Genomic DNA, 26,929 nt, shown 5'->3' on the forward strand with positions numbered 1-26,929 from the left:
TACCTAAGCTGTTCGAGAAAGTTTTGGTAGCTCGCTTTGGAGTGCATATTAAGACTTTTTGTGCAATCTGAGATAGAAAATACGGAAAAGGAGTATTTCTCGACATATCGAGGGCGTTTGATCACGTATAAGTGCCACTGGATCTTTACAAAGTTGCCGGGTTGTCATCGATACAGGAGCATCGCTGGTCTAAACTGTCTAAAAGATTCCACAAAAGTCGGTCATTTTGCTGATACCACGAAACATTTTATTTGACAACGTATTGAGCCTGTCTGTTAACTTTGCGTTTTTGCGAACGGCATTTTTTGTGCTGTTTGCATATAGCAAGAGAGAGACATAGCTTAAGGCAAATGAAGCCCATTACATGCTGGTGGAACAGGACTTTCAAAATAAGCTTTTCTTGCTTTGCGGCCTATTGTAAACAAATACCAATCGCTCATTTACGCGGAGATTAAGTATCAGATAGAATTCGTCCATATAATAAGCAATAGTTTTGCTCCTTGCGTATACACATATATAGCACGCCAGTGTGAGGGCTTAAAACGCTATCTGCATGTTGGCGCGGCTCGACGGTAAGCACTAAGGTCTAGGCTCTAGGGCAGGTCTCGGCAACTTTTTTTGGCTGCGGGTCAAAATAATTAAAATGTGACTATTAAAAAGACTATTCGGGTCAGCGAATATTTTTGGTCCTAACAATCATATATGTGGTCTAGTCGTGACATCGTAACACGTTAAAAAAATGATATTTGCAGAACTGAAATGGGTTACTTCAAATCATCAAACGGGTCATAGGTTGCCGAGCCCTGCTCTAGGGCTTAGGACGAAACAAATCCCAAGGTGGAAATAGTACAAACGTAAGCCAGTATTGGGTTGATAGCGAGTGCATACGGTATTTTTTGCGTGCATTTTTGCCCCCACACGTTTATAAAAAAATTATATTCATTTTATTATTATTTAATTTTTACAGGATAAAGTGAAGTGATACAAGATTTTTATTGGCAAGGAAAAAAAACGTAATATAGGTTTTAAACATTGGTATGAAAAACACCCGCTTCTCAAGTTGAGCGGTGGTGTGGCAACACTGAGAACTGTCAAAAAGCCGTCACAACTTAATGTATTAGTTTATATATTAGTAATTTGAAATTTTAAAGGATCAAAGAAATGTAAAAAGACGTTATAATTATTTCTACAACAATTGTTTGCATTATGGTTGTGGTGATTTTTTTACACTAATCAACTTCAATTGTAATACTTCTGGTGTTAATGTGTTGCTGATATAAAATATGTTTATAATTCACGTGTACACTTGCTGTACTAGTACTTGACTTTAATTATTGTTTTATTTTTATTTAAAATAATCTAATTAAATTGAGATATGTGGTGTTAATAACCGACGACTAAAATATTTTTTTTAATAATATTTATTGATAAAATAATTTTAAATGGAGTGAAACGAATCAGGAATGGAGGTATGTAGAACCTGAATTTAGACTACATTAATTATTCTGCGCAGGAACGGTGAAGATTGCAAACGAATTCTCCAAAAATAATACAACTGTATGTAGTTATGATGACTAAATAATGACCCTATATTTGGTTAATTGCTCCATATTTATAGTAAATATTTAATTTGATACAAGTGTGATTAATAAGAATTACCTATTAATGCGCATAACATGTAAATAGTAAAATACAATTTTAATAATGTGTAACATGTGTCTAATACATAATTCATTTGTTGTTGCTATGCGAATTTATTTTTAATAAATAATGTGAGATTATTGACTCCTATCATTAAGCGGTAATTCATTTGTTGGTATCGACAATACTCCCCCCTGGCAATTTACAATTACGAAAAATAAAATAAAAAATATAAACTTGGAATTGAGATGGAACTCTTGTAACTCAATAGTTATATTATAATAATAAAATATTTCCCGGCTTGTAGGCGATTAGGAATATTAATGTGTCTCCTCGTTCGCGTATTCTTTCGATTCTTGTGACTGAAGTCTGTTTTCTGGTGCTGCGTAGCGGAATGTCGAATCATCTGACGTTTGCGCATACGCTGGTTTCAGACGGTCTATTGAAACTATAGTGGGTCGTTCTCGTAGGTTGATGGTAGACTTTTGGCATGCACTTGATAAGGTGGTCTTAATGGACCTCGTTTGGCGTATTTGGCGTTTGTGTAGCGCTTGGGGCTAAACATTCGCCTGGAAGACGTAACGTTTGTCCATACAAAACGCTCTATCATCCCATTAGCTTGTGGATGATAAGCAGTCGTTCTTAGGTGGGTAGTGCCACTAATGCGATTTAACTCGCGGAATAGAGCGCTTTCGAATTGTCTCCCTTGGTCGGTAGTAATCATAAGTTTTATATAAACGTAAACGTAGTTTTAATCTGATTTAACTGTTTTTATAAAATTATGCTTCTATCTAAAGGGTGAGGTTTGTGGAATCTATAATAATACTACAATTTTTTATATAAATATATATTTTTAATAAACGGTATTAATATATTTTTTTATGCATGTATTTTTAAATTAAAATAAAATATATTATTAATTTTAATTAATTAACTTATTACCATATATTACTACTTAATTTATTCCATAATTTTGCTATTTATGTATCTATTATGTAGAAGCGCAGGGTAACATCTTCACGGTGTATGGCTGAGAGGCAAATAGTAGTGGATTTTAATTAGAATATAACGGTACATTGAGCCGTAACCGAAAGGCTGCGGGCTTGAGTCAGACTTATATTTTTGCCTCAGCTGCAAAGTGACATATATTGATTATAAATTATAATACACATATTAGTTAATAATTAATTATATAAATGTCACAGATTCCAGACTGAAAAGTCTGGTGGTTAATACTTAATTGTAGGTATTCATTATGTCTGAATGACTCACCCATTTGGTGCAGATTTACGCCTGTCAGGTTTACTAGAAACTTTATGCCTCTGTTATCACTTTGGCATACAGTGCGACTCCAGCGTTCTTTCAGTACTTTGTGAGATATATTTCATATTACTGGGACTATGTTACCGATTCATATGTGTCATATACAGTTGTTTAACTACATTGAGGTGCCTCGCATTTCGCACCACAAATCCTAAAATATTTGATGCCTTAGTAAAGTCCACATTAATAAACATAATGCCAAAATTTTCACATTTGAGAAGAGTTATTCCGATATCGTATGTAATCCTTGCGAGTATAGCTTTCAAGGTAATATTACAATATGACGCTTATAATTGCTGAACAATAGGCGAATTATCGAAGCCCATTTATAGAATGATTCAAAAGCATATTGTTGAGACGAATAGGAATTTATATATTACAAAATATTTAGCATACAATACAAAGAGAGTTAGCAAATGTGTAAGTTATATATAAACAGAAGAAATAGCATTGGACTAAGATCTTATCCTTGCGACTCTCTTTTGTTTATGGCTAATCATATACAATAAGCTTTCGACAATTCTCATATTAGTTGCGAAAATATCATGTCTTAAGGAAAGTTGTTCAAAATCTATATATACAAGTGGGCCAAAAGTCACTTTATATTTTCAAAAATCGATGACTTTCATAGGGTTATAGACTATTGTACTTTTCTTTTGTATTATAAAAATAGGTAAAATTAGTAAGTTCAATAAGTAAAATTGATCGCATTATACTTTGAACATAAGCACTTCATTGTCCCTAACCAGAATTTTTTTCGTCATTTTCATCAAATAAGCTTACCTTTTAAAATACATAGGTTCGGCGTTTTCAGAAACAAAGAACTAGAAATATATTTAATGTGTGCAGCATAGCGGTTTTTTTCCTGTTATCAAGAATACATATAAATATTCTTTTCAATATGTGTTTGATTTTCACCTTCAATTAAAATAAGTAGTCTGTGTTTATAAAATTTATTTTATTCTATTTATTGCATTAATTTTACACACATCATTAAATAAAATGCATATATTTACAATACAAGGCGTATAAAATCGGAACATGTCTGTAAAATGCATTTCAAATCAGAGACTTTTTACATTTGTAGTTTTTATGAAAATAAAAATAAAAAAAATTCAGTCTCATCATGGATAATGCTTACATTATCGATTGATAGATTTTATAAGAAGAGCACGGAGAATGATGCAATTGAACTAAAAATATAATTATATTTCGCTTATGGTTTACAAGTGTATGTATAATATGTAGTAATATTATTGGAAATGCAATCGTCCATAAATAAATATACATAAAAATAAACTTTCGCGCATGTGAGACGCCCGCGAATCGATAAAATTTGTACGAAATGATTAGTTGAAATTTTATATAAATATATCTACAGTCGAATAGATTTATTTGTATACAATGAAGTACATGCATTTATCGCAAATTCAAATCAAATTATGATACAAAGAGCTCAATGAATATTTGGGAGTAGTATAATAGTGTCATGCCATATAAGAAAATAGCAAAGATTTCTTTGAAACGAAAGAAATGTTTTTAACTGAATATATATAGTAGTAGAAGCTTTAACACAATTATATTCACATTCTACTTATTTTTGTGTCACACTACATATTTTATAAATTTACTTTAATTTTCAGTTAATATATTTTGATACAAAATTTCATCTAATGCATTATCAATTCAATATTAGATCAAGCGTTAAAATAAAATAAAAAATAAAAATAAGAGTATGTATTATATTTATATTTATACAAAAATATATACGTAACATATTTTGTATATATTTACGTATACCTATGTATATAATACATATATACGATTATAATAAAATCACCAAATTTATAAACTCATTGAAGGAATGGCTTACTTTACCATATACATATATTATAAATAATAAGATATGAAAGATGTATGTATATATGTACATATATACGTTTGAGAAAGACTGAAGATATTCAATTATAAATATAGTATTTTAATGAATCGTTCCAGGCTTTCTATTGACCAGTCGTCTTCTGCCAGCTAACAAAGAATTTAATCCTTTAGGTGCTTCGGTAGCGGGTTCTTCGTTGATTGAAATTTCTTTCTCTGCATTTTCATTTTCACCGTTTGAAGAATTCTCTGAGGAATTTACAGCATCTTGGTTTGCTTCTGATACTTCGGCGGACGTAGATTCAGTGGACGAAGATTCTAAGCTCTGTAACGTAGACAATGTGTGTTTAATTAAAGTTTTATTGTATATAGTCGGCTTAGTTTTAGCGGTTTATTTCCGATCATTTACCGTACTAAAATACTTCGGTAATAACTAGTAAAAACTAACTTATTTTTAAGGCACAATTTCTTATGTTATTATTTTGCTATATTAATTTCACAGTTGGATTAGGTTTATGTCTAGCTTTAAATATCTGTTTTATCTTGTATTTCACGTTAAAGACGTCTCATAATTCCTGCTCTAGTGTATAGATGATACGATATTTATGTAGGTACCAAGCGCGTACGGTGAGATACATTTTCTTGTGAGAGTGAGTGAGAAGAAGTGGGCTTGCGGAACGCATGTAACGCACGCCCTCATTTCTCACTCATTCTCGTCACTTACCACGCGAGCGATCGAAAGGGAATGTATCTCACCGTACGCTCCTGGTAGGTACATATATATTTAACTCGTATCTAAAATATTTTTAGAAGTATGTAGCCATAGTACCTATTTCTAAATTGAGAATAAGAATCATGAATCACTTACAGTTGATTCGGCTACTGGCCTTCTCCTTGCTAGAAGAGGACTAGGACGACGGACAGCAGGTGATGGCGTTGTTTTTGGGCGTGCAGCTGCCTGGACCTGAAGTCTTGGCCTTCCTCTCAAGCGAGATAAGGCACTTCCAACGGTACTTTCATTTGACTGAAACAAAAGTCGCAAATAAACATACATATTTTAAGATTACTAAGTCGCAAGTAAAATAATAATTATGCCATAAATGATATGAAGCTTGGCTAAATCTAATTAATTATTCTGATATGTCAAAATAAAATAAAAATTATTATATGTATATATATATATATATATATATATTAATACTAGATCTATTTATGTATATAATAACACACCACCTGATATTATTCTCACGCGTCATTATTGTTTAGGCGGAGTTTGTATTATGAAGAAATTAAATTTTACATGGAAAAATGATATATAAAACTTTCAGTTAATTTTATGTTGAATTTATGTTGAATTTATAATTGGTACGATAATAATAAAATACTTTTAATTTAATAAAAAAAATTTTTGCTCAGTTGCTCCCTTTTTCTTGTACTTGATCTTCAGTATTGACAACCAAGAAAACTGAGTGAAACTAGATACGTCTTTGAGAAGCTGAAGTGCGTCCTTTTGGGCCTGATTTAATTTGAATGTTTACAAAGTCAAATTCGCTGTTCCTGAAAAACATATTTTTGATCCGATTTTCAAGACGTTCTAATCTCCTGATCTTTGGAAATGCACAAAAGTCACATAAAAAGGGTGATAAATTGTGTGTAAAAAACTATATATTTTCCGAACTTTAAAGCCTGCCATTTTTTTCATTAACAAACCCACTCAAATGAAAATGAGCTTCATCGCGCATGATGAGAGCGTGAATAAAATTATTTTTTTGTCTGACAAAATCTTGGAGTCAAAGGAAATATTCAAGGGTATTTTGGATCCAATGGATTCAATTCTTGCATCATTTGAATTTTGTATGGAAGAAGGTGCAGATCGTTCTTCAAAATTCTTTGCAGTGATGTTCTGGCTAACCAAAGCAATGATGAACCTCGTCTGGTTGATGTTGTTGCATTTTCAGAAACACTATCTTTCACCCTTGGCTGCAATTTGAATTGTTCGTGTTCTTAAGGTCCGGGGCAAGTCTTTAACTAATCCTTGTGCTCGAAAACGTTGATTATTCACGTTATAGTCGATCGCGATGGACAGTTTGCAGTTTTAAAATGACGTCGATTGTTTTGTAAAAAAATAATTCAACCATTTTCGTTCGTTGCTTCGTAGCGAAACTTTCCATGATTAGTTGTAAGGGTTCAGTTTAAATTATTATTAGAAAAAACAAAACAAAGTCACCTAATTAATAAGTTATAAATTGTTTACACTGGTTCGCGACTTCTGGAGTATCCTGTATATGGAGATAGGCTTCCGTCAACCGTCTGCCCTTTAGTGTCGGAAAGTGCCATACTGTGTACATTCGACATCAGATTATTCCTACAAACTCTGTGGGAACTTCCACTAAATATCTTGGAATCACTTTTGAGGGTAAGTCGAGATTCTTTCTTAGAATCGTAAATCTTCCAAGATGTTCGGCTTTGTTTTGAGGAGCGCGTTTCTCTTTAGCTGGCCACACACGGGCGGATCTGCCCGTCGGATTTGTCCGACGGACAAATCCGCCAGTGTGTGGGGTTAAAACTCTCGGACAGATCCGTCTGTTGTCTGTCCGTCAGTTATTCGTGACAGTTCGCAGCATTCTTAAATCGGGATCTAAAATTTGGAATCCCTGAATAACTAAATACTTCCTCTTAATCAAAAAGTTCAGATGATGTTCTTGAGATACTTTTATAAGAGGATATTTGGTTACAAACTATTTACGAGAATTTTTGGGTTTTCACCATCCAGCTTCTTAACACGTAACTGGCTTTTTTTAATGTTAATATTTTTGTGTAATGTAATAATAAAAATTATTGTTAATTTTTTTGACCATCGTGACACATTGTGTGGTGGGTTTAATATAAATAAAATAACTAAATAAATAATAGTTTTTCTTAAAATGATATTTATATCTCACCGGCAACGTAGTGGAGTCTGTTTGTTCGTCGCTCGCGTTGTTCTCTTTGGGTTCAGCTTCTGCAGAGGTAGCCTCGGTTGTGGTGGTAGTAGTAGATACCTTTTTGCTTAAATTCAACCTAGGTCCTGGTCTCAAAGGTCTGATGTTGGAGGCAGTTATTCTATTGCGACTGAACATTAAGGCATATTTGAGTTAGTCAATATCAATATGAAAATTAAGGTGCTTATTGCAGTATACCCAATCAAAGATCTTATTGTTGTACTGGATGGCTCTGAAGAAGAAGCTTCTAAGGCACCGTCAGCCGATGGGTCACTTTCGACGGGCGCAGACGTGGACGTTGTTCCTGACAATGGGCGACGACCTCTCAGATTGAAAGTTGGTCTAGCTCTAGGTCTTTAAACATGAATAACACCAATAACAATCATATATGTTTATTATAACATAATAATAGGTTAATTTGGTACTTGGAAATTGTAACTGGAGTGCTTTCTTCCGCAGGTGAAGCAGATTGTTCAGATGTAACAGGAGCTGGAGTTACGCGTGATCTGCTTCCGAATCGAGATCTACTCGGAGTTGGCTAGAAAGATTTTTTTTTATAAGATAGTTTGTTATAAGAGTATAAGCGTTAATTAATTATATAATAATCTAGGAACTTATGTTGTTCTTGTGTATAACATTTTTTAATTTTGACGTGCTAAAAATATTTTTTAAACATTTTATACCACGAATTTTATTTATTCCATTTTAAAGCATAAGATCTCCAATTCTAAATATCGCCCTCTTATCGATACTGTATTAACATGTATACATAACATTAACAAGGGTCTCTGGAACAATTAGAAAGCATTTGATAACCTAATTAGAGATTGTATTCTGCAGAGCTTAAAGCTAATGAAAGCTGAACATATAAATCAATAACATAAAAATAATCAATTGTGAAAATATTTAGACAGGAGACAGACAATGAGATGCGCTCTGTACTATTGCACGCAGCGGAAAATTGAATGTCCTATTATAGTGGGTAGCAAACGCACGAGGCACGTTGTAGCACGTTTTACAAGCACGTTAGATCAGTATACGTCGCCGTCGGTGACCTGGGTTCAAATCCTATATGAGCATTAGTGTCGGATTTAGTGATTATTATAATAAATTATAATTCCGATTTGGTTTTCCTATATTTTCCTAATCTCACTGCTGGATAATTAAAATAAAATTGAGATAAAGTGATATTATATATTGTAAGTTGTAATAATAGTTTATAATTCATAAATTATGTCACTGATTAACATACTAATTTCAGTCTGATGACTCAATAACTGCTTAGTAGTTGGTAGACTTAAAATAAATAAATAAAATATTGCTTATTATAACAGGTTGTATAAATCTAACTTGCAGTGTTTCAGAACTAAAATGGAGCATGAATTGGTTGATTAACTAATTATGAAACAGTAGATTATGTAAGTCGCAAAAAAAATTATTGAATAGTTTATGTTGAAAGCGTTAAATATGAATAAGGTACTGAACCGATTGGAGATCGTCGAAGGAGAGAGGAATTCAGGTACAAAAAATATTAATATTCTACAATACCGGTAATAAAAAAATTAGCAGAAGTAATAGATGTTAGTATTTAAGTGCGTACGTACGCACTTCTAAACAATCTAGATTTTCCGATATATCGCATAATGAATATCAAGGTATCCAAAAATAATTAATTTCAAAGGGCGAAGAACTAATGCTTGTTGACATCCTTTTCATAACAAATGGACATTTGATATTGATTTATAAAGATGATTGCAGAGGAGTTACAACATGTAATTTTAAGGTTAAAGAAAATATGAATAATGGATGAAGTATTAAAATCTACCAGAAGTCACACAAAATCCAGAAATTTAAATCTGGGAATACTTAAAATAAAGACGGTGAACTTACCCTCGAGCTTTGAACTGGAGCTGATTCTTGCTTGATGACTTTCTCTTCTACGGCTGCCGAAGGAGTGCTGGCAGTCTTGCTCTTGCCAAAAAGTGGTCTGGAGCTTCCATATCGTCCTGAAACCATGCATAAATTGAAAGCGACTCAATACATTTAGCTTAATAGTGAAGCGCAATTACATAAGCAATTCTGAATAAGCAATGAACGCAGGCAGATCAAATTCAAGATGTCCATCATTGAGGCTCGCACATACGAACAAATTATAAATAAACATACACACACTCACACACATACTGATACACACACGCGTGCTTTCTGCAGTGAAAGCTGTAAATGTGAAAGTGCTCCTCGTCAAGATATTTGTTAATCGACCAGGAACTAACCTTTATAAAAATCTGACGCGGAATTGCAAGAGAAACGACTTTAGAGCTTATCCGGGCTGGCCCTAGAGAAGAAACTGGGAAATTGCGCAAAAGCGCGTCTCTCGCACAATCATTTCTGTCACGAAGTTGATTAAATAAGTCCACAACTTAGTGCATTACGATAGTGGATTGTGTGTACACGATACATGTATGGCTTGTTTTAAGTTTGACAAAGCATTTGACATCGTAACTGGATGTTCCGTTCAATCTGACGACATCGAACTGTGACGACTGCTCTAATAGCACTAACTGGGTTACAAATTTAAATCATATTTTACAACAATATTTTGCCACAAAAATAATAATTTTCTTTTATACTTTTGCTTCTACTGTAGAACACACATTACTGAAAATCAATGTTTAAGTTGAGCTTTACGCTATAAATTTTATTTTAACGTATAAAAATTGTACTGTAAAAGTAAATATATTTTTAGGGTTTTGCTTACTTTCTTTTTATATTTCGGGTGCGATTCTCCAGCCATGGTCACGAATTATCTTGCTATTTAATAATCATGGTAATATATTGAAACATATGGTAAAAGAGCTTTAGTTTATGCAATACGGCAGATGTCATTTTTATAACTGTAATACAAACGAACGACCAATAGCCTCCGAAGGAAAGAATGTCAAGTGTTTCTGTAGGTATAATGAGGATTAGTGGATGGATATGCAGACTGAAGGACGCAAGCAATTGAAAGGATGTCGAGTGCTTACAATGATGTTGAGATGGACATCTCAAATTCGCAATGCATATATGTATGTATATAAATTAGCGCAAGTATTTTTTATGACTCTATCTCACCTCTCGGCTTCGAAGGCGCTTCGACGCCCGATACTGAAGACGCAGAAGCTGGAGCTTCCGTGACCGGCGCTCTACTTCTGTTGTTTCCTCTCAATCTAGAGAATCTGTTGGTAGTAGTGGACGGCGGCGCCACGGTTGTCGTAGTCGTCGGCGCTTCGGTCGTAGTCGTCGTCGTCGTGGTGGTGGTCGTAGTAGTCGTCGGTTCATCGGTGGTGGTCAAAGCTTCAGTAGTGGTTATGTCTTCGCTTGAATCCGTGGTAGTTGGCACCTCGTCTTGTCCGCCTGAAACTTCATTGTTCAGATTCTCTCCGGCCAAGATGGCGTACAGCTCCAAGGCGACTTTGTCCATTGCTGCCATGGTGGTCAGCTCAGAAGCTTCACTTTCTTCATTATCTTCGTCAACCTTTTTATCGGAATCGTCGATTTCTTGGAGTTTGCGAGGCGTCTCTTCGTAATCTTCGACTGAATCTGTGTTTCCTTTGACTTCTTCTTGTGACTTCTCTTCTTTGCTTTCTACGGCTGTTACTTTGGATTTGGCTTCTTTGTATTGGGATACGGGAACGTCACTAGCGTGAGTGTTGAAGCTCGCAGAGTCGACTAATTCTAAGCTCGGCCTTCTAAATAAATAAGTCAATTAATTAAATATACACATTATTAAATATTTATTGTGATAAGCTATACTTTTTTTTATAACGAGATTAGGATAATATTATATACATGAAATGATATAACTAAAACTTATTTTAAAAATAAAGTAACCCGGTTTTATAAATGTCTATATATACGTATTTTATATATATTGTAAATATCATACAGATTTAGACAGGTTGTAGGAAATATAATATATACAATTCTCAATAGAATTAGTATGTAATTTAAGATTAAAAACATTGAAATTCACTACTGTTTTACATTCACCAGGCAGTGCTGTTAATGTTAAAGAAAAAAATAGAGCTGAGCTTTTGAGAAAAGAAAAACATGAAATTAATGTTTATATCGAGTGCTTTCCAATGTGCATTAAACTCGTTTTAAAAGTGTCGTAATATATTATTGTACAAAAATAATACGTTACAGAAAAAAATTAAAGTGACAATCTACTTTTTCATAACGTATTGTAAAAACAGTTGATAGATGTATCTCAAAACTCTAAAAAGTCTGCTGTGCTCATTACAAAAACAGTAAGATTTAGTAGACTTATGTATACTACAATATATAAATCTAACTTCTAGGTTATTTAAAAATAATATAACCATAGAAGTTTAATATGTTTATATGGATACTATATAAAATTATAATTTTTGTATTATTTTTATGATGCTTACTTGACATTGCTCCTAGATTTATTTCTCAATTGTCCTGTTGTTTCTTCTCCGTGACTGTCATGGTGTGTTTTAACTCTTTGCCTCAAAGGTGGTGATGGTGAGTCAGCCGTATCTTGCTTATCTTGATTGCTGGGTGTTGTGTTCAAGTTTCGTGACCTTGGTGGAAAACGGGTATTGGCAGGCAATCTGAAATTATATATATATTTTTTTACAAATAATTAAACACTAAAATGTAAGTGTCAAAACTAAGAAAATCGTTCATTACATATTGTACCTTTCCTCGTTTGATTCCTCTTCGACGGGAGCGACTTGAGGCAAGTTTCTTCCGTGATAACGTCCTCTACTTCCCGTCGGGATGACTTCGTTCTCAGAATTAGGTTTAGACGTAGTGGAAGTCCTTTCTATTGTGCTATACTTGTTTTTATTGCGGCTGTTTATTTGATTCGTTTGCGGTCCATCGTGCGAATTGTGCGTCGGAGCTTCGGTGGTCTTCTTCTCTTCTTTTTCGCCTTTTTCGCCTTTTTTGCTCACTGGCTTGCCTTCTTCGTCGTCGTCGTAATAATAGTAATATACATATTCCAATTCGTAATCTTCTCCGTTAGGACCTTTCTTTACTTGAATGCGAGAATGCTGTTTCTGTTCAGTTCCGGCAACTTCTAAAGGAATATCAGCATCCGAAGAAGCGGCCAAGAGTCCACCGTTGATGGACGCGGCCGAGTTAACTGGAAGGATATCGAAAGATCTAGTCTTGATCGGCGTTCCGGTAGTCAAGATAGGATTTTGAGTTGTAAAAGAGATGGGAGTGAGTTCGATGTCCATTTCCGGGTTGGTCTCTACATCTTTCAGCTCTTCATTTATTTTGATGTTTTCCAGCTTAGACAATGGTGTATCGATTTCGATCTCTTCCCCTTTACCACTCTTTAAAGTGGCCTTCTTCTTAGACTTTTTGCTTTCTTCTATTTCAATAATGCCTTCGCCTGATTCGCGCTTAAAGTTAGAAGAAGGCGCTATATGACTCGACGATAATAAGTCCAGAATCGGGCTGAATTCGGTCTTCTCCAATTTGGCTTTGGTTTTGCTGTACTTGTCCGGTTTCTCCTCGCTTTGTCTGTTCACGTGATGAGAGGGTAACTTTTCTGGTATCTTATGAGCCGTTTCGAAGAGCTCCTCGCTCTTCGCGTTCTTCACCGGCTGCGGTTGGCCACTCTGTACCAAAACGTACTCCTCGCCTGGCCTCGGCTCGGTGATTATGTCCACTTCTGCGTGGGCCAGCGCCAGCGCCAGTAGGCATGCGAAGGCAAATCTGTAACAAATTATACAAAACTAAGTGGTATGCGACGTGTATATCTCATGTTTTGTTTAGTATTGAAAGGCGCATGTGTATTTATTTACATTCTGAAGATAGGTACGCGGGGTATGTTTTGATCGAGAATACTAATGCGTTCAGTTATTTTTGAACGCATCTCGAGACATCAAAAATAGATAAATCATCGCCGAGAACGCTCAATACATATTAAAATGGTAGAGAATTCTTATGAATAACACAGACACAGCGTGCTTAACAAAATAACATCGAAAGTGTAGATCAGAGGTTTCCAAGTGATTAAAAAAAAAAAAATTACGCAGCAACAATATTTCAGTATCATTATTAAATATTCTTAGTAAGATAATCTGTAAAAAAATATATATAAATATTATTATGGAAGGATTAATCTGCCATATACTAGTACACTCATTGTATGTTACAAATCAATATTTGTGATTCTGGTTTGATGAGAATTATTTTTACATATATTTTTATATAAATACTGCATCCGATTTCAGGAATTATACTCAAAAAAACTTACAGGGTTGATTGATATTATTATTAGATATCCTAGATCTAAGAAATATAGTTTAATACAAGTAGAGCTGAGCTAATGTTATTAAATAGTAAAATAGAAATAGGGAAAATTTGGACATAATAATAAATAGTATAATTCAAAAAATAGATTGAGATACACATTAACGGAATAAGAAAAAGTAAATATTATATATATTTAATACTTTTATTCATAAAAATTATTAATAAAAAAAAAAGTGTTCATAAAATATAATAAATATTAAGTGATGATATGTTTTTTTAAATACAGATAAAATGTGTAAATATATGAAAATGCTTAAAATGGTCTAGAGTTGGTGGTTAATTTAATTGTGTTAGTTTTTATATTATATCTCAAAATTTAAATTAAAAATACATTAAAAACAGAAAGGATAGATAAGTTCATATTCACCTTTGTGCACAAAGAAAATTATATTGCTAATTTACATTTTCATTTAAGTTCAGATATAAATTAACTGCATATAATGTGAATGAGTGTAATTAAGATTTACATTAAAAGTCAACTATGTATTTATAAAAAGCATACATTTTTGTATTTAATTATATAATTACACTACATTTTTGAAAGATATATGTATTTTATAAAAGGAAAGCATTGGTAAAAAAAATTTTTGATAATGTTCTAAAATGATTTTCATCTAAATATTTAAATTTCATAGGACTTACTTGAATATAAGTTAACATAAACTTAAAATGATTTTTAAAGAGAATATGTAAGAATATATATATTGCAATTATATATATATTAACAGCTCTTTATTTCTGAAACAAAGTTTCATATTATGTCAAGACGTCACAAGTCAAATAATCTCATGTTCTGATTATTTGAAAGGCGACGCTAATATACTATTCTGTTTATTTAATTACTTTATCAACACGCCGGACGAACATAATTGATAATAAAAATGATATTAATCTACACTTTTCAATATTAAGTTTTACCTCAGGCAATTATTGCGTGATTTGCTTGACCGGATTTGGCATATTAATGAATGAATTATAAATTATGTAAAAAAATAAAAATTTACTCTCACTCGTTGGGACACGTCTATTTCCTTCATGTTTCACATAATATACACGACATACATACTGTACACGACATTGTGAAACTTTAACTTTAAAATAAGGATATCTCTTTCTATTTACCAATAATATGTTATATAGATATGATTAGGTAATCCCAAAATTAATGTAGTTTTTTAAAATTAAAGTTTGAACATGATTGTTTGTATATACATAAACACGTCTCGCACTTCGCATTATTCCATATAGTAATTTTTGTTTTATTAAAATGTCATTCATGTGAATGATAATTATTAAAAAAAATTCTACTGTACTGTAACTGTAATTTATTAATCTGTAACGACCGAGATGGAAGTTCGCTTCTACCATAATGTCAAGGAAAACTACATTTTGTTATTTGGAAGAAGTCATGGCTGCAATTAATTCTTCGTGATAGGTGAATTGCAAGACGATAGGGAAATTATCGTCGAAAAAATAATAATGAAAATATTCATAATAAATTATAAATTTATACGTTTCATGGCAATATGATATAGGAAATATTTTTTTACGTAACAAATAAAAATTACAGTATTTAAGTGCTAAAAAAACTCCCGGAACTTAACGGTTAAATATTTTCATTAAAAACACACACTGAATTTAAACAATATTACTATTTGAAGAGAAACAGATTTTTTAATAACAAATGAAAAAAAATTCAATTCATATATTGTATTCTTATTATTTAAAAAAAAATAGTAATAACAATCGATTTTACAAAGTCAAGACATATATTATGGTAATATCAAAATAAATTTTGCATTTTGCGTTTTAAAAATATGGATTATATATAAGAGTTTAGCTCATATATAACTTATTAGTTTCATCTTTCGCATATATGTATTTCAAGAGTCAGTTTTAATACATTAATCATGTTAGAGAAATTTACGTAAAATATAAATAATATATATTTTAATTTTAATTGTTAAGAAGTAATCAGAAAATCATTTTTAATATTGTTATATAAAAATATAATACGTTTTAGATTAAATTAACATCCTGTATATACACATATCGCATTAATACAAGGTTCGACGGCCTATGAATATAATTCAATGAACGATATTAATAAAATCCTCTCACGTCCTTCCTTTCAAGGCTCAAATGCAGTCGCATTTCTTCCTAGTTACTAGGCGTGGCGAATATATTTTTACACTGTCATTATCATTCATTGCCGTTAAAACGCATTGGATATAATATTCGATCATATTTCACGTAATAGCCTGTTACGGTTTGATAATATTGAAATATTTAGGCCGACTATGTGGCAATTGTTATTCAATAGACATTCTGATGCTCGAGCTATCCATTACTTTTTTTATTGTAATAAGCAATTTGTCAACTAAGGATTTCGGAAAATTTTGATCACAAGTTAATTTGGGAAATCACAGAAGTTTTATTCACAACTCTTTTTTATTTTATTTTCGCATTATGTTCTTTGTTTATGATTTTTTTTTCTTTAATTAGTATAGCTGGCTATAAATACAGTATTTAATTGCGTAAAATTTTACGCTACACGTACACTTTTAAAATATAAAATATAAAATATTCGCACTATGTATAAAATTTTTTTTTTCGTTTTAATTCTAATTAACATTTTTTCTTTAACGTTCCTTATAATAAAATTTTACTAAAATTAATTTTAAATCTATATAAATCGTACATATTTTTTTATAAATATATTGTTATTGATGTTAGAAAAACTGTTTGATAGTAGTTTGTTAGCAAGAAGTTACTGTTATAAAATATCAGTGATTAAAATAAATAACTTTTAAAATCACAATTATATATCATCTAAAGATTTTTGTTATTCAAAAGCAATGAAATTAAAAATGTTAATAATTGCCAATTATTTATTTATTGCATTAAGTTTAATAATAAAGTTACTATAATTTAACGATACAGTAAAATAGTTTCTAGTGTACTTAAAAAATAAAAATTTGCGATTGTTGTGTGTAATAACAATGTTTTTCACTTTAAATGATCTAAAATTTGCCTTGTCTCTCATAAGATAATTTTATATTTATTTAACTTAATATCTATTAAAGAGGCATTTAGCATATAAGCATGGTAACAAAGATGTATTTTATTAAAACATATAATCGTTAAAAACATATATCTTCTATTAAAATTACGACTAAAATAATACTATAAAATCCTACGTAATTTGGTGAATGACATTCAATAGCGGTGCAATATGTGCTATGAGGTTGTAGATTGGAAAGCAAATTCTATAATACATTGGTCTCTGGCTGAAGATGGCATATTATATAATTAGCAATTTGCGACTCTTGCAAGTCTTGAAGAGCCTGAAAGATCACCGGATTGCAGCCGATTGAGTAACGGTCATGGATAAATGTCGACATTTTGCTTTCTCAATGTGTTTATGTAAATTTGGCTGTGGGAAGAGTCAGCAAGAGTGTTATAACAATGCAACATTCGAAAAGCGTTACAAGATTAATTGCAAATATTTTAACAAATACAAAAAAAAATAAGGGTGCCGCAATTATTTATGTTTAATTGTACTGTGCTAAATCTTATTAGTATTACAATTTTAATTAAGCTCCACATTTATCTACAAAGTCAGACAACCTATTTTTTGACAAGTCATAATCATGTATTAAAATAATTAATATTACTTATGATAATATTTAATAAATAAATTTTCCGATCCATTTTTTTGTACTACAGCATTTTTTCTGAATTTGAGTCTACCTATATGTATTTAATGTAAACATATAAAAAACGTATCTTATTCATTTATAGGTTCTTAAACTTGTACCTATTACAACAATCAACTTTTTTTATAATTAATAGTTGTGATGTATTTAAAAACTTATTTTTAACTATGTATTTAATTGACTTAAGATTATGTGCAAATATAATTACTCATAAATTCTCTAAAGTCATTTATAAAAACTTCTATATATAGGAAATTAATCGGTAATATAATTCATTGGACACAATCAATATGTCTCAAGGCGATTGTTAGTAAAGTATTAGAAAAAAATAATCATATTAAATATTACACGGCACTGTGCTATTATGAAAGAAAGAACATTTACATTATTTGCCAATGTCGTTAAAATGTCATTTGGCGACAATACGCCTTAGGTCTCTGGCCGAAGGTGAACTAAGAATCTACTTGAACTGTATTTCTCCACAATCGTGCATCCAAGATAGAAGCCCACATAAAAGGAGCACTAATTAAAAAATCATGCATATATATATATTTAAATAAACATTATTTGCAATTTTTTATTATTTAACTATGGTGGTCAATCACACGTAACATTTCTTTGAGAACTAGTTATGGCACATTCGTTGCGAAGCGATTCATAATTGAAATTCTCGCAATTCCGACAAGGGCAAGTGATTTACGACAGTTCATTGGTGACTAACAATTTTCCTGAATATAATAATAATAATTCTTACGGCTATAATAAGTGTATATATAAAATAGAATCGACCTTCGATTTTCGTCAAAGTGCTTCCGCGACGTTTCACATTGAACAGGGTCATCTATAATAGGTCTTTTACTTTCTGGGCAAACTTGTTTTTTCATCTTCTTGGTATTTATAAAGGTTACCAAATACGCATAAGTTTAATTATAAGCTCACTAGAGAATGGATTTGATTTGGGTCTAAGCAGATTTAAGCAAAATATGATTTTGATTTTCAGAAAGTATTTGATCGCATAAAACATTTTATACAGAGCATAAGTTCTATTGAGATAGATGACAGAGAAGAGGGAGATGTAAGACAAATCAGCAGTTATATGCGTTGGGGAAGATCGGGCTGAAAATATTCAAATTCAAACAGGGGCGTGTTCTTTTGGACTTATGCTGGACTTATCTGGATAATATAATTCATATACTAGAAACGTTTGAAATGTGGATTTATAGGCGTATGCTAAAAGTTCCATGGATTAAGAGGGTGTCCAATGACTAAACTCTGGGTCTCCCAGATATAAGCTGATGGAGTATCTCGGACATATGATTCGAGGTTCGAAATGCCACAATAATGGTAATAAAAGGTAAAAAATTAAGCGAAAAAAAGAAGAAGCCGAATAAGTGTTTCATCTAGGAAAGAATACTTGGAAATTATCATCAAGGTAAGAAGAAGTAAAATATGAATGATTTTTAATTTTAAAAAGAGGTATATTATATGATTATACAGTTGTGATTTTTTTTATATTTGTTTTATTTAAATTATCTAATATAATAAAATAAAAACTTTGTAATTTGATAACATATTTAAACACGGACTTGTATTGTTTTCCAGCATGATTCAACTAAGAACAATCTTTCTTTTTACCCACGCAAAAATTTAAGCAAGACATGCCACGGCTTCCTACGTAAAATGCAAGTGAATTTTTCAACAATAAGCCACGCCGAAAGCAGGTCGACGATTGTGACTAATAAATACATTTATATGTATGTATATCTATGTAGAATTTTCCCAGCTGTTTTTCCCATATACGTACATATCATGATTTTGCAATTGCGCAACGCTTTCAGATAAATTTCTGATTGTAAAAAGTGCTGAAAATATCAAAGGCGATTGTTCTTCAAGCTAACAATACGGTTTTGACTATTTTACAATTTAATACGAAGGTCGTATTCTTTACCTAATATTAAATATCATCATGGAATCTGTTAAAAAAAATATATATTTATATTCTATATAGTATTTATTATTTTCTATCTAGTTCTTTGCAATTTATCTGGTTATCGATATGTTTGTTTATTATTATGTTTTTATCTAAATAAAAATATTATTAATAACTCTTTGCTATTTTAGTCCTAGGGTAATGACAACGTGCAGACTTTTTTTTTGACTATTTGAATAACTTAATTACTGTATTTTATTATAAAATATTAATTTAATTGTTGATGTAAACGTGTAGCATAACACTTATTTTTCATCGTCTAAATATTGACATATATCTAAAAAACTAGTTAATTTATTATATGCATAACACTAAAAAACTTTCTTGAATACCAAGCTATGTTATAATTCTGTTCTACCATCCATACATCCTAGTCTTTTTAGACGCATTGTCACAAAACTTTGAACAGTTGGCAAAGATTTAGAATAAAAATAATTTATTATTCAGCTATTTAAAATACGACAGACAGTCTTTCTCACACCAACGGTCTATCGTGTTTTTAAGTAATTGACCTCGGCTATTAAAGAAAAAGTATTATTGCTAAAAATGACCGTCGTCATATTAATAACCGAGTCTCACTGTACTCGGATTTAATGAGCATATTACCCGAGCGTGGACATTTTTCCTCAGTCATATTAGCACAACCGGGCTGACCACTTTCATTTTCTATACGCGCAGGTATCATTTGAAAGTGTTCTCCGGTTTGACCTAGACATTCTTTTCTCGCCTTATTATCCAGCATTATTATGGATTTTAGCTAAACGTACGGTTGTAAATTCCAATCGGTTACCGTTGTTTAGCTATTTATATTGGACGGTAAATCAGCGAGGTATAGTCGTATATGAATATAAATTGAGTCGTTTGTTTCGTAGACATAAACGGTTAAAAATCAAAACGACCAATAAACTTATAAGTAGTTTTCATGAACTTGTACCATTATTTTTAGTTTCCGGCATTCAACATCTAAAGATGTTTTATGCTAGCATAAAACTTCATAACAACATTATTGACACAGACATTATGAGTTGATTTCAAAGCTACAGTGATTTTTTTATTTATTGATAGTACTGCAGAATGCAGATTGAATGATTGAAATGATATAATATACAAATCATTTTTTTTTTAATGCAAGCATATCATAGTCTAATATAATATGAAGCAAGCAACATAATATATACATAATGAGACAATATCATGAAAATCTTTCTGTGGATTTTTATGGATTTTATTTAATATAAAATTACTAATGAATCATTGAGTGTAATAATAATAATAAAGAAATCTTTATTGTTTAACTGAATTTAAAAAAAAAGTATGAATCGACTTTCTTATTTTCGTATTTGATTCGGGAATTGTTTTATTAAATCTTCCACATACAACACACAATCGTGAGATGATCGTGTGTGTAATTAAAAACAAAAATGTTTGACACAACTGGCCTGCAACTGAATGAGGCGTGGCCGTATTGGTAGAGATTTCACACGAATTGGAATATTTCCAGTGAAAACAACATTGGCGATTCATCACGGATTGTGCATTATTCGCCGAAGATGATATTGCCATGTACATCTACGGATTTTATTCGATTTTCACTTTCACTGGGTGTTCCGAAAGTGTCACACATCTTGTTTATATGTGATGCAATGGAAAAGAAAAGAACGAAAATACATTTTACGTGTGTTGCATTATTCTTACACAACTGAACAAATTAAGTTTACTTGTCACAGTAAAGTTATTAGGTACTCATTGTATTGTTACTGTGTAGCTTGTTGATAATTGGTAAAAATATTCGTTAGAAATTTAATTTTTTTTCACAAAAAAATTGTTGAAAATTCCTTCTAAATTTTCGTAATGTATACAAATTTAGGATTATGAAAATAGTTTACCTTCATATTTGAACGATTATGTCATATAGAATAGTACGGTATACCATAACATAACAGTAGTTTTCAATGTTTTAATTTCGACTCTGACAAAATATTTTATATGAATTTTTTTATTTGAGAAAAAAATCAAGAATGGACTAAAATAAAGTTAATATTTAAATAAATTGCTTACTATTTTACGGTATTTTTATTGTAATTGTCAAATACATATTAGGCAGTTAACTTTTGAATGTGCCTATTATAATATTAGCAACCAAATCCTAGTCTTTATGATTTGATAAAATTCTCACGGTGTGTCGTAAAATATTTAATGATGCGAAAAACACGGCAATTTGTGTATAAAATACGTAGTATATTGAGCAATTGTATTATTTGTGAATTGGCATATTGTCTCAGATAGCATTATATTTGTCATTTATTAAACCGAATGATACAATCTAGCATTGTTTTTGGATTGTGAAAACCAAGGATTTTGGCATTTATAGAAACATACTATTATGTCACTTGTTATCTAATATTGTTAATCTTCTACGTCACGAATATTTTATAAATTAATTTTTAGTGATTTTCGATAAAAAATAACAATTTTGATGAGATGCAAATTTAAATTGAAAACATTACAAAACTTATTCACATACGTTATTATTTTAATTAAAGAAAGAGCTAAACTTTCATTTTTTAACCGCTTTAGCGCGTCTAGGCGTCGATGTTTATTTATGTCATTTAATTGTTTGATTCAAAAGTTGACCGCTTAAGTGCTACGTGCTTTGAAAAAGGTCATGTTTGCAATTGAGCAACATCTTATATGTATGTATAAATTCCGTAGCGTACAGAAAAATGCATGACGTTAATATTTTATACAACATTACAACAAAGAATTGCAAAGAAAGACAACCTAACCAACACTGGGTCTAATTTATTTATTCATATAAATATATGTCTTTGATCGTAGAATAAAAATATAGAGCTTTTCATTTTAAAGTTATAAATGATTTGGGAGTGTTGATGTATAAAAAAAAGCGACAAAAATTACGACATGATTTTAATTAATAAGAATCTCGAGAAAATGCCAAATTGAGAAATCTCATTTCTAGAAAAATTCGCTGATTTATTGTGAATTTTCATCAATATTTTTGTTAAAAAATTTCACGAATTTTTTATACTAATGCATATGAAATGATGATTTGTGCCGGATGTTCGAAAATATGCAAGTATTTAATCTTTGTTTTGGTTAACTAAGCACTAGATTAATAATTATATAAGAAGAAACCGCTTTGCGTGAAAATCGACAGATTGCAAAAATGTATGGGAACTTTCCATAGAGCTATAAAATTTGCCTGTTAGCGAACTTAAATATCGGTTTTTTAATAATTCAAAGAATATTTATATTGTTCGAAATATGAAAAATGTAAAGTTGTAACAGCTGTTATTGACAATTTTCTCTACGATTCTTGAAATTCCTTCGTAACTCAACGCTCTGTAATCAATTGAAGTAGATTGATCTTCGATTATTCGTATCCATTATAACAAGTCTATTATTTCAACGATCATTCAATAATATAAAGATATTGATAATAATATACTGCATTATTATAATCACATACTATATATTACATATATATTTTTTATTGATCAAAATTTCTCGGGGAGTTAAAATAAGAATAGCAATTTCTCGAGAAATGAAAAACATTTATTAATATTAATAGTGTAATTAACTTTTTACTCACGAAGAAAATTGTCTGGATTTTGCATCGTGGACTGTCTTTATTTAATGTAATTCTATCTATATATCTGAGAATGAAAATTTGTTTTATATCTATACATATAAATAAAAAATGCAATTGATTGATTCCAGGTAGCATAAATATATGGTTAAAAGCAAATATAATTTATAAAGTGTCAGACAATCAATTATTTTATTTTTATTTTTAATATCATTGTATGTATAAGTGTTTTTCGATTCGACATAAAATCTTATTCGGTCGTCCAAAAATGCAGAAATGCCAAGGATAACCGCATTCTTATTACACATCATCTTATCGCTTTTTTTCTTTTCGCACAACAGTGTCGTAAAGCTGTACAAGCATTAAAAATACACTTTTGGATGCAGTGAAAGTCTGAGCCAATGCAAGGCCAGATTGTGCGAAAGTTTTGCCATAAACTTTATATTATTAATAATAATAATAATAATACATATATCAATTTCATTAATGCTTATAATAAAATAAAATCATTTTATGTACGTATTTCGGTTATATATAATATTAAAATAAAATATAGTAAATAGTTTATAAGATTCTCATATCTGCCAAAATTGGAAAATATATATATATAATAAGTAAAGAGCATCTAAACATTTTTAATAAATAAATATATAAATACGTTTGTTACGTATATTTTGTGACTGACTGAATAATGTAATTATAAATACGTTATATTTTGATAGTGTAACTTTATTACTTATTTTTTAAGCAACACATTGCAATGTAAAAAATGTGCTAATAAATAGAAAGGATATTTTTTTCTTCCTAGTGTTTAATTGTAGTTCCGCTAAATAATGCAATCTTATTTGCTGCTTTAGTGTATACTTTTATATCTATTTATTGATTTTTAAATATTTTTACTTATTTATTATTTTTATAATCATGATCCTCAGTAGTGAGGGAGTGATTTTAAAGAATTACTTTAATTTTTGGGATGCCTTTATTGATGATTAATAAATATTGAGAAGATTATAAATCTTTATTTTACTTAGATAGGTTAGATTTTTATTATTTTTTAGATATTGTTAATTCTGTTAATGTTTTGAACCTTTCAGCAAAATTCATTAATTTAAATATGCGCAAATAAATATTGCAAAATCGTAATCGCTGCATTACTGTTAATAGATACTGCCAGGTGCATATATTTTAACTTTGTTATCAAACTTTTGGTTTAGCAGAATAATAATGCGATAAAATCAATTATAGCAACAACAAAAAACTATAAGCTAGTATAATATAATACTAATTAGATTAAGAAGCATTACAACAATACACAATACTTTTTTTTTATAATTATATTTTTTAATTTCATTTAGCTCCCAGAACTAAAGCTTAAAATACTGTAATATTTTATATTGTAAAAAATATTGCGAAATTAAAATATATTTTAAATCATCGTTCAGAAAATATTTTAAAGCAAAATCAATTAGTTCATTTCTTTACTTTAAAATATACGTATATATTTCCAAATAAATATAATCTAAATAATTTAGGTCTAATTTTGCTCGTTTTTCCGATGTCTAATTAATTTTTAGTTTTGTAGTTCTCATTTAATTATCAACAGGCATATTTTTAATGAAAGATTAAAAGGAATAGTGTTTACATCGATAGTATATTTATTAAAAATATTATAAGCATTTAAGCGAAAGATATTAATTAAACTTCAAGTTATTTTGGATCTGTGTCATTTTCAAGACGCTTTTCAAAAGCTGTTCGGTGGCAAGGATGCGAACGAGGCATTCGAAGAGGCAAGAGTTGAATCGTCTCAAGTATAGAGATCGAACCGAGCAAATTCCTGTCCGGACCTTGATCCAGTAACGCGCTCTCGAGAAATGCGACACCAAGAACGCTCGCCACTCGATATCTGTGAGGAATGATAATGAGCATACGTGCATGATCGGTTTGTATTATACCAAGAACCCGAAATCTAGCCAGCCTCGAACACAATTCGAAATGTATAACAGGTGCTCGATGAAAGCCTGCTCTTTATGCAAGGAATAATCCATCCAAATCAGAACCAGAGACATCCAATATTATGATTATGTATATCTCATTGCTTATTAAAGGTCCGCTTTCTCACTTTTTTGTAATATCAACAATATTGTTAATTGTGGACTAAGATAAAATTGAAAATGGGTGTGCCAATAAGATTGTGAGTAAATGAAATTCAGAACTTTTACATATTTTATTATGAAGAGACTTGTGAAAAAGTGTTAAGCAAAATTTACAATAAAAGTATGTGAGAAAGGTGGTGTTTTATTTATTTATACGGAAATGAATCAAAGTTTTTATCAACATATTTTGGTATAATATAATAGCTGCTATATTGAGTCGAAAGAGTGAATGTCTGGATGGGTTTTAATATAAATACATAAATATAAAATTTTGATGTAAAAATGTTTTTTTATGATCATGAAAATCTGATCTGAAAAACTTGATTCCATCGAAGAAAGGTTCATTGATTTTATCGAATCAAAACAGGACTTTGATATTAAATATTTCAGACTATTAAGTGAATGAATTTGCATATTTTTGTTTGAGTGGCAAGAATGGTGATATTTACTGTCAAATATATGTGTCTTTAAAGAAACATTGCAATACTCAGTGGTCATTTAAAATAAGCTGTATCTGTAAGAGCACCACTTAATAATGAGAAAGAATTGTTAAATATGGCACAATTATTTAATAACAAATCGATGTAATTGAAAAACTACCGTGAAGTGTATAGTATATATTTATATGAAACTAATATTGTTTTATATATAATACATACAGGAAGGTCCATAAGCTGCTTGACTATTTTAAAATCGATGAGATGATATTATTTATATTATTATAAAAATATTAATATTACCTCTAGGTTGATGCGAAAGAATTTTCGGATAATTGATTAAAAGGTTATAAAACAAACTAATTAAAATTTGAATAATATTCAAATATATATAAATGCATTCAAACTAATTTGAAAATAAATGCATTTGTTTTTCTCTTAGTAACAAACAAACGAAAAAATAATAAAATACAAGATCGAGTCAAGGACAATGCAGTTCAAGGGTTAGTGGCGGCTGAGATATGGTCAATATTACGCCCAAGATGACAGACACCAACAATCGAGATTCGAGTAAGAAAAGACGCGCCCTCTCATCATAAAAAGCTAAGTAACGTGTTGAATAAATCGTTTTTAGAATTTAAAAATAATATATATGTATGTATATACACATATATTGCATATTATATCACACGCTCGCGTATTTTAGACATAGCTTAGGTGTATGAATATTATTAGAATGGGTGATTATACACTCGGAATATAATAAACGGTTACGAGAGTACTAGTAATTGCCGCGTTCGAGCATGAAGGAGAAATTTGATACATATATATTGGTTCACAAATATTTGCGCACTT

General features: G+C 30.6%; 1 protein-coding gene across 2 annotated transcripts in view; it reads right to left on the reverse strand.

The window, feature by feature from the left end:
- Positions 1–3,901: 3,901 nt before the first annotated feature.
- The window catches only part of LOC148234125 (uncharacterized), a 35,565-nt gene continuing 12,537 nt past the window's right edge, over positions 3,902–26,929 (reverse strand). Inside the window, exons 2-10 of one of the 2 annotated variants that reach the window (XM_088187711.1) lie at positions 12,534–13,562; positions 12,260–12,445; positions 10,938–11,554; positions 9,714–9,829; positions 8,249–8,361; positions 8,022–8,177; positions 7,785–7,953; positions 5,711–5,866; positions 3,902–5,167 (exon numbers count right to left, since the gene is read on the reverse strand). In XM_088187711.1, the coding sequence (XP_088043837.1) occupies positions 4,946–5,167; positions 5,711–5,866; positions 7,785–7,953; positions 8,022–8,177; positions 8,249–8,361; positions 9,714–9,829; positions 10,938–11,554; positions 12,260–12,445; positions 12,534–13,562 (2,764 nt within the window). In that variant the 3' untranslated portion in view covers positions 3,902–4,945. Of the gene's footprint in view, positions 5,168–5,710; positions 5,867–7,784; positions 7,954–8,021; positions 8,178–8,248; positions 8,362–9,713; positions 9,830–10,937; positions 11,555–12,259; positions 12,446–12,524; positions 13,563–26,929 lie in introns of both variants that reach the window. The other variant, XM_088187710.1, reaches the window with a different exon arrangement.

This window comes from Plectrocnemia conspersa, unplaced genomic scaffold (genome assembly GCF_051122295.1).
Source record: "Plectrocnemia conspersa isolate PC_06_02 unplaced genomic scaffold, ASM5112229v1 ptg000006l, whole genome shotgun sequence".
Classification (NCBI taxonomy): Eukaryota; Metazoa; Arthropoda; class Insecta; order Trichoptera; family Polycentropodidae; genus Plectrocnemia; species Plectrocnemia conspersa.